The sequence below is a fragment of the Acromyrmex echinatior genome, chromosome 3 (assembly GCF_024713525.1).
Source record: "Acromyrmex echinatior isolate Ae372 chromosome 3, ASM2471352v2, whole genome shotgun sequence".
In the NCBI taxonomy this organism is placed as follows: Eukaryota; Metazoa; Arthropoda; class Insecta; order Hymenoptera; family Formicidae; genus Acromyrmex; species Acromyrmex echinatior.
In genome coordinates, this window is record NC_141854.1 from 6,490,280 (window position 1) to 6,500,700 (window position 10,421).

Genomic DNA, 10,421 nt, shown 5'->3' on the forward strand with positions numbered 1-10,421 from the left:
ATAAAATATTTTTTATCTCTTAGATTTTTTTTTAAAACAGTAATTTTCGAGATAAAAAATGTCTAAATTTGAAAAATAATTATGATTTTTTTTCTCACAAACTAATCATCCAATCAGTAAATAAAAAACGAAAATATTTGACCAAGCTTAAACCATAACGAGAATTTTATTTTATTTTTAGTTGTACTGTTATCGATAATGAAATTATTATAATGAAGCTCTGAAGGCGCGTTCGGTCTCCGTAGCGCGTGAGCGGTCTCAATACCAAGTCGTGAACTAATATCGCAGCTGGATACAGCGCTTGTTTGAAAGTTGAAATATCTACATTAGGATTATAAATTTCTAAGACTATAAATACAACAGGACTATAAATATCTACACTAAGATTATAAACTTTAATGAAACACGAAACATTTTGAATATTTTTATTGCATTTACACGCTGCGGACGCGCCTTCAGAACTTCTTTTTTTGTTTTGCATAGGAGGAGAAAATTTTCATAGGCCTTCTCTCCGATGGTCCATCAGAAACAAATCTAGATCGAGAAGAAAAAAAATATTCAAATCCCCAACATCTGGATCCAAGTGCAGGATTTGACTGAGTTACATCGCTCACAATCCTAATCCAGTCGCCTCCTCGCTAGAATCTTCTCCTTAAATATACTTCGTCCTTGACATATATGGGGACCATTCCGGTATCAACCAAATATTTCATCCGGGCTCTCCCATGTTCCTGGAGATAACCATCTTTCACACGTGCGGGACATTGCTATATGTAAAAATATACACTCAGATATACATTATAAATAATATACATATTACAAAAGTGAAATTAGATTATAATGTTGTGTAATCAAATATAATCAATCGCTAACGATTTCTGGCGTTCATAGTTGCCTTTTATCTTTCTTCATCAATCAAATTTGATTTATTCGGAAGCCGTTATGTGAAAAGTTGTATATATAAGTGTTTTTAATAACGCAGAATAATATGAGAATTCGAATGAAATCATTTTCAATCAGTAGAACGTTGATTGATCGATCAGTATATCTTTCAAGCGACTTTTTGAGAGTAAACCGCTTGTCTATTATAATCGCGAATATGCGTAGCGGCCATCGATGCGAGTCTCTCGATATAACAATATGTGAATATATATTGTGTAACAATAATGTTTAGCAACGAGGGCTGGATAAAATGCCTTTCGAATTCCATTTAAGATACTAATTGTAAAATACTTTTAAAAAGTGTATTTAAAATGTAAAATGGGTTTTTAAAATCCATTTTAAATGTAAAATGGATAAATAGGTATTTTAAATAATTTTCGAATGCAAAATGGTTTTTCCTGCATTAGCGAAAAAAAATTTACGGAAAAGTATATAGATTAAAACAAGATTTTAGAAATCCTTAATTTCTTATAGATATTCGTAAGAGGATATAGAGTGAGATTTATTTGTCTCAGAAATCCACAATTTTTCATAGATATTTATAGTAAGTGAAAGTTGTTTGAGAGCGGAGAATTTTTTGGTTTTTCAAAAAAACAATACTATTTTATATTCCACTACGAATATCTATGAAAAAATTAACAATTTCTAAAATCTTGTTTTAATTTATATAGTAAGTATTCGTAAAAACTTTCCGTCAAGGTGGTATACGTTTTTAAAAATAGTTTACGTTTGAATTCCATTTTCAACGGAAATCGAAACCCTGACTACAGTATTATAAATAAAGTATTTCTGACAAGAATATTTTCAATTTCTTAACATTATGATTTGAAAATTTTTTGTATTTACTTGAATAAATCAAATAAATACAAAAAGCCCTGGTTACGGTCAAAATTAGATATTAATATACATTTTTAGAAATCTATATAATATTTTACATAAAGCTGGATCATTTATTTTTTTATTAAGCAATAAAAACAAAGAAACTTAAAAATATGAGCCTACACAAGATGTTCAGTGTGATAGCAATGATTAATGTATTCAAAAATATAATATAATTACAGATGTTTTGACATCAATATTGTGTCCTCTTAAAAGTATAAAAAATATGTAATCTTAGTATAATCTCAGTATACATTGAATTCATTAAATATGTGTTGTCAAAAGTATAAAATATATCGTTAAGTAATTATCGTCAAGACTGCAATCTTCATCTACCGTATCTCGTCGGATAATCAAACTATTACGAAAGTCATTGAGAAACAGATTAATGATGTTCTGTAGAATATAATAAGAGAATGATCTAAAAACTATTAAAAATAGTTATTGAAAAACGATAGAAGCTATTAAGCAAATTGAAACTCAACGTAGAGATCATCTGACGAGATACGACAGATGAAGATAAGTCTTGACGATAATTACAGCTTAACAATGTATTTTAGAAAATTAACATAGATCATATGTAAGTGTATTTCATATCTCATACTTCAGTAAAAATATACTATAATTTAGTATGATTGATAACAACGCACTCTTCAGTTATTCGAAATATTTTTTAAGAAACTATTAAAATTTATCTTGCTGGAATGTGTCACACCCTACCTGATTCATGGAAGGTTAGAAGAAATTGAAAGTTCCGGATTAAAAATTGAAATTTTCGGAAACATACGTATACATTGTCGAATATCAAATCAATTGTAATTCTAGCGATAATTAAATGCTTAACTGTTGGAAATAAATCTTTTTAAAAAAATTAAACAATGTGACTTATTTCGAGCTTATAATTATAACTTTAAATTAATGTAATTAACATAAGAATATAAATACTAAATAATATTTTAAATAAACGTTTCGGCTTACAAAGCCTTCAGTGTTAAAACACAGAAATACAATCTTAAATTAATAAATCAAATAAATAACAAATACAATTAAAAAAAAGAAACCATCATTGGTGAAATGTCAGTATATAAAGAATTCAAACATCAAAAAATATTAAGATTACAATAAGATAAGAAGATTAAATATTTCAGTCAATAGTAAATTACATGGTATCATTCGATAAAATAATTTTGCCAAATTCCTTAGTTAAAATCGAGAATCCAGTTTGTTGCAGTTTGTTGCAAATAATTTGAGAATTCATTAGTTAGAATTCAGTTTTAGTTAGCGTAATGGATAAATTGAGCAACTTAAAAAATGATAAAAATTTTTCTTTTCCCATGACAACCTGGAGCAAAGGCTCCAGTATCTCTCCGTAAATATTGATCCAAGATAAATTAAAAATCGATACATCGTGTGCGAACGATGAGATTAAAAAGACGCCGATGATGGACATCGGGTGACTGAAAAAAACAATAAACAATAATAAAAATGTGAATTGGAAGCACAAGATCGGCGCCAAGATATTTTCCTAATGGTCAAGTCGCGAATTGTCAAATTTATTTAAAATATATATTTTAAATAAATTTATTTGAAATACGACCGAGCCCTGTTAATAATATTATAATAAATAGAAAATTAACAATATAAGTCGACTGAGGATCGGATATAGAAAAATGGCTTTTAAATTTTCTTAAATAGTCGATTTGAAGTCGACTTACAGTCGACAAAAAGCCATCCTAAAATAGTCGATTAAATATCGATCTTACAAATCGATTTAAAGTTGATTTAAAAAAGTCGACAATTATATATAGCTGTCGAAAGTGCTGCGTGGGTACTTATTTATGTAGCATTTATATAAAAAAAAATTTAATAAATTATCAAAATATTTATGTTAATATCGACTATTAATAAATTTTTATTAATTGTCGATAATGTCGTTCTTCAATTATCCTCGGGCCTCTCCATTGATAATCACGAAAATTTGCCCAAAGCCGGTCTTTAATAGTATCTCGTCGATACAGTGCAGTGCATTAATTCGCTGGACCATAGTAGCGGCTATCGAAAATACGAAAATGCAGTACTAAAAAGTTCTGAAAAAATTCTTAGTTTTATGAAAAAAAAAAAAAAATAAATAATTTTTGTTTCTTGTAGTTTTTCTGTAAAGTTGATAGTATTTGAGTGAAAAATAAACGATGATAAGTCGAGCCATTATTATGACCCAGCGAATTAATGCACTGCAGTGTACATGAAAAAGATCGGGACACAATATAGATAAGAATATATATAGGAACTGTGACCTACATGTCCACTCTCAGGTTTCTCTCTGATACAATTTAATTTGATTTGAGTTTGAAGATATTAAAACTTTTTTAATGTTGTGTTCGTCATTTAAATTTTTTACATTTAGATATTATTCTTGTACTTCTTAATTCAGACAAGATATTATTAAAGACTGTCAATCCTGAGCAAATTTTCGGCAGTATAAAAAGGGCCCCAAGGGCCCGAAGGTAATTGGAGAACTGACATTTATCGACAAGTGATACAAATTTATTATTATTAACATAAATCTTTTGCTCATACATTATTAAATTCATAAATTTTATTATATAAGTGTTCTATAAATAAAGATACATACTTAAAGCTATAATATTCTATATATGTTGCAGAAAAATTACAATTTTTTTCTCTGCGATTATCATCTCTGTTGATAATCAAACTTTGACTAATACTGAAATCACAATTTTAAAGAAAAATCGAGTATTATTGAGTTATAAATTATACATAATTACGTCTACTAAACTAATAAACTATAAAATTAGTACAATATTATCAGTTTTGAACTCTTAATCACTTTAATATTCACAAGAATGCGAACTCCCATAAGAATGTCGGTCTTTAATAGTATCTCGCCGGTATTCTTAATAACCTTAGATTATCCTATTAGATGCCGATAATCACGTATATCGTATGACAGACGCAAATGCAATCTGAATTCCTCATGATATCCATATGATATCCGTAAATACACGAGGCGACATCTCGGTATGGACTCGTCGCACAGGTAAGAAACTCTTTTACCATCTGAGCTAGACCGGACGATGCTAGGAATGGCGCCAATGCGCCGCCATTTTCATGAAACTTTACCGTGACTGTAAATCGCGGAGACTGTGACGAGGAAGAATTCCAGCGGACATCGCACGCTCATCGGTGGATCGTCGGAAAAATCGCGAGAACGGCGAGAATAATGTACTGGTCGTAAGTATGACATCCTGTTCCGATCCGTTGGTCTGCTAGTTTTTTTTTCGGGCACGTAACACAGGGCCTATGGCATGGGACTTCCGTTCGATGAAACAGGAACAGGAAGTTCCTCGCGACCCCGAGACGGCGAAATAAAAACATCCTGTAGCGATGCAAAAATTTCAAGGAATAAACGTACCACGCGCACGTGATACACCGCGAGGAGCAAATCGAATGTATTCGGCCGCACGTGTTTCTTCGTCGGCGAGCTCGATATTTTTACGGCCTACTTTCGGATTCAGCTGACCCAAGGTCGAACAACAGCGATTAATGCTCGAAAATTAGTCACTCAATGTTCGATTCTCATCAGTCAAAAAAATCCACAGTGATTGTGACAAGTCATGGATAATATAATTTTAGAGCCTGCTTGCACGAAGGTGACTGAGCTGGATAATCAAGAATGCAAGCTATGCAGGAAAGCATATGTACCAACGATATTGAGAGTTTGGACACGGATACTCTCATACCAGTAAGCATTCTTTTTTTATGTTGAAGATGTACAAAGAGTATCTGATTTTATATGAAGCTATTGTTAATAATCTGGTTTACACTGTACACTTAGTCTGCGGTCTATACGATAAGCGCCTTTGTTTGATCTATCAGTTAAACAAGAATGTCTATTGTATAGGTCGTGGACTAAGCGTACAGTGTAAGCGTAGCTGTTATCTAATAGTCATGCTGTCAATTGTCATTAGGTGGAACTTTTGGCTTGTGATGTCTCCTCTCATTCGAGACCACAGGATGCCTCGACTATGGTGGAACTTGGTAAACAGCTTCTACATAGTGCTAAAAATGGTGACACTGAAGCTGTTCGTGAACTCATGTGTAGGGGCGCACCATTTACCACAGATTGGGTATGTACTTTAGCATTTAAAAAGTATTTGTATTCTTTGTAAATTTTATTTATAACAATAGGCATATAATATATACTTGTCTTTTAGCTTGGTACAAGTGCGCTCCATCTCGCCGCACAGAACAATCACATAGATACTGCTGATGTTTTACTTAGAGCAGGGATATCAAGAGATGCTAGGACAAAAGTCGATAGAACTCCCTTACACATGGCAGCATATGAAGGTCATCATCAGATGGTACAGTTGCTGCTTAACTATGGAGCAGACGTCAATAGCAGAGACATGGTACAATATCAAAATATCATTTATTAAAGCACCAGAGCTTCTAGTACCAGATAATTAACATGAAAAATAATTTTAGTTAAAAATGACTCCATTGCATTGGGCAGTAGAACGTGAACACATAGATGTAATGCACATTTTACTAGATCATGGAGCCGATACGAGTGCAACTAGTAAATTTGAGAAAACTCCAGTCAGTCTTGCATTGGAGCATGATAGACTAGACTTTGTAGATATATTACAACAAGAACGAGAGCTAATAGGTATTCAAACTCATCAACAGAATCAAGCTAATTCTGTAGAACTGGAAGTAGCCACGAATAATTTAGTACAATTAGAAGCTGCCAATAATAGCAAAAGTTCGATAATACAAGAAGAGGAACAAAAGTTTGGAATGACACAGCAGCAACAATCTCCACGTAAACGTAAACTTTCTCAAGGTAAATGTCAATATATTTTTCCATGTAAATATTTATTTACAAATGCTTCTTTCTATTTCGAATTCTATTTATAATTTCTAGCGCAAATTGAGAAAAAACAAAAAATGATCTTTCAACAAATTTCTATATCATCAAATGATACAGATGGCGAACAAGAAAAAGAAATTGAAGATGTTGAAATAATTAATGCGAATAATATTATGAATAATAAGAAACATAAAGATATCTTATCGATAGGCAAACAGTTTAGGTTATTAGAAACACATGGAATCAGAATGATACCTGTAGATGATGAATCATCTATTGTAGAAAAGGCAATGGAAAGTGGGAGAACAGTAGTTTTAACAGGTCCGCTTTTGTGTACATTTGAAATTATTTAAAAACTAATATCAAAATATAATGTTCTAAGATGATTTATATGATTACAGAAGCCGGAAAAATTGCTTTGAATTTGACGAAAGGTTCGTCGATTAAACGCCTTCAAGTTGCTTCACGGAAAGGACCATCGAGGAAAGTTATAACAATTAGAGCAGACCAAATTCAATCAAAAATTTTAAATCCAAATTCTAATACATCTACATCACGAAGTCCAAATATTTTGAAAAAAGCTGTTGATAACAAACCAATGAAGTTATTGGTCACAACAGTTCCTAACACTTCAACAGCATCTACTGTCACCGAAATCAAGAATTCTATTTCGACAAAAGAAGTAAGACTATTATATATTTCAGATATAAAATACAAACAATAGACAATTAACAATAGACAAATAAATAAACATTTTTATATTTCAGAAAATTGTTTACGCTCCATCAAAGATCGTGGAATCAACAGTTTCACAATTAGATGATGATATAGAAGAAATTATTGAAGACGATAATCCAGAAAACAGGGAGCCAGTAACAGATATAGCAGTACTGAATAGACAATTAGCAGAAGCGCGAAGACAAGCCGCCGAGTATCGTAAGCAATTACAAGAAAAAGAAAAGGAAGCGGAAATATATAAACAGCAACTCAAGAACATCACAGCGCAAATAGCATCTAAGTAGTTTTGTATAAATATAGATTTCATATTCGGTTTCACAATTTGCAAATCGGATTTCTCTTTTTATATCAAAAAACTTTATAGCTTCGTTTTTTTTACAACATATTGTGTATTTTTACAACATATTATCAAGTAAGTGATTCAAAGTCCTCTCAATCCTCTTTTTGTATATGAATTTTGTTTCCACGAATATTAGATAACAATTTTCATTATTAAAACAGTTTTGTAAAGAATACCTATAAGAAACTGGCAATTTCATACGTATTTATGAAATACTTCTCAATATTTACATAAACTTATTTTACTATATTTTATAGTATGCATGAGTTCTACTTTTATTATGTGCAAATATAAAAAAGATATATATAAAATAAATACTTTAGTAAAACATTGATAACAAATTACGGCCAGATACATGAAATTGAATGTAAATGTACATAAACCTTTTGCTTTCCACATAATGTATTAAATTTAATTTATTCGTGTTTTTCAGACTCATACTTGTATAGAATGAGAGACATTTTGTAACGTAAATTATCTTGTTAGTTAAAAAACATGTTTTTTATAAATTCTGCTTAATTTTGAGAGAGACATTTTATAAACAAGCAATGAAAGAAAATTATTTTCAATGTGTGAGTATAAGAAATTGTAACAAATAAATTTATTACATAATAAATAAATCTTTTCAAAATATTTTGATTTTCTAAAATAATGATAATTAATGATAAATTTATTAAAATTTGAGATTTATTTTCGGATTTATTGAGATTTAAATTAGGACAGATTTAAATTATTTCAATACACTGTAACTTTTTCTCGTCCCACTTACATTTTCCATTTAACATAAGAAAGGCTATCTAATTTTATACATCAAATTGACGTGTCTCACTCTATATAGGCTTTAACTATAATTTCCTAAACAGATGAATGTTCATTCTTATTCTAAACTTTCACATTTTAATAATAAATAATTATTAATAAGTAGGGATGCACCGGATTGTAAAATTACCGGATATCCGAAAAGAATGTAACATCGAATGAAAATAATTTCTTTAAATCAAATTTTTATTTAATTTCAAAAAATGTTTAAATCAAATGATATAAAATTTCAACCGGATGTGTTTTCCGGATATTAATGATATCCAACTATCCAGTAAAAAAGTGTCGGATATCCGGTGTATTCCTATTAATAAAATTAATTCCCAAATTAATTCTCAAATGATTGAGAAATTAGAATAATTGATTTGTTTAAGGAAATATAAAATTTTGATAATTTATGTTAAAAATCATAATTCAATTCAATACATATCTTATTCTAATTCATCTGTACAGGATATAAAAATGTTTGCAAGAATTTCTAAAATATAAATGTAAGTTTTTTGCTTCCTTTTTGTAATAAGTGTACATATAAATTAATTTTTTGCATAAAAATTATTTTTCTTTGATTTATAATATTGTTTGAATAAAAACGTTGAGTTAAATGCTCTCTAACATTGATATTCTTTGTTCGATACGTTAGTCATTTTTTGGTGCAGTAATAATTAAATAGGAAAAAATATGCTGTACGCAACACAAAGATTATAGTGTCGTTAAAGTTTACATGAGCCATTTAGAATTTTATACATATTGTACCTTTTCATATCTTTACCATAAATTATGTTTCTACATAATTTATGAGTTGTTACAGATTGTCAGACATCGAGATAAAAAGTTTAAAATATCTGTTGTTGAATCAAATATGAAGTCTATATACAATGAATTTTCTAGAATTATAATGAACATCAGGATATTGTATATTGTATACTGAATTCACTTGCGCTTGTAAATAGAACGCATAATGTGGAAAGCAAATCAAATTCGGCGAGAAGCTCCTAATAGTGTGTAATTTAAAATGTGCTTAACATAATTTTACATAGTTCATTCAACTACACATGACATCGCTTCGCCTTAAGTTTAATACGAAGTGTGCATTCCAAGTATTTCTTTAACTTTCTGTCTGGTAGACGATAATTCGTCATTTTTGTATAATACCTAGAATAATTTTTCTAAGATTTTCTAGCCATGTATAGTGTAAATATAAATTTATACATAGTTAGAAATCTGGATTTTCAAAATGGATTATCATTTATTTCATAACTCTTTCATTACCCTTTAATTCTCCAGTCAACTCCGTATACGGTCGTGATCGAACTTGGGACTTGACTACGAATCGATTGCTTTTATATGAAACTCATAAAATTTATATATTAAAAGTCAATAAAAAAATATTATTTGTGAATTAAAATTTCATACAGGAACAAATGTTATGTTTCTACACGACAAACATAATATTTGCGTTTGGTACGGAATAGACAACAATTGTGTAAATAGTACGTTAAATAAAAAACAATGTAGTATTAATTGACAACAGTTAAATTGAAAATAATTTTGTTAACTCGATGACAATATAAATAAAACAATATAAATAACATTTTATTAAAACAAGAGCATGGTAAATTTCTTTCATTAATATTGTCATTGAATAATAAAATTATTTTTAATTAAACTGCCGTTGGTTAATACTTCATTTTTTTTCGTGCATTTGAAAGCTATTTAAAATAGATAACGAATTCAATTTGAGAATATTACAATATATAAAAAGGATTGCACTCTAATGAGTAAAATTTGAGCACAATGTTACGGCAG

The 10,421-nt window shown here is 29.7% G+C and overlaps 1 protein-coding gene across 1 annotated transcript; it reads left to right on the forward strand.

The window, feature by feature from the left end:
• The first annotated feature begins 4,900 nt into the window (after positions 1–4,900).
• Positions 4,901–9,835, forward strand: Atac3 (Ada2a-containing complex component 3). The gene is made up of 8 exons (XM_011065729.2): positions 4,901–5,073; positions 5,476–5,584; positions 5,811–5,969; positions 6,057–6,254; positions 6,331–6,691; positions 6,773–7,039; positions 7,120–7,400; positions 7,486–9,835. Exons 2-8 carry the CDS (start codon positions 5,516–5,518, stop codon positions 7,738–7,740), a joined length of 1,590 nt encoding a protein of 529 aa, XP_011064031.1. The 5' UTR covers positions 4,901–5,073; positions 5,476–5,515; the 3' UTR covers positions 7,741–9,835.
• The last annotated feature ends 586 nt before the right edge of the window (positions 9,836–10,421 follow it).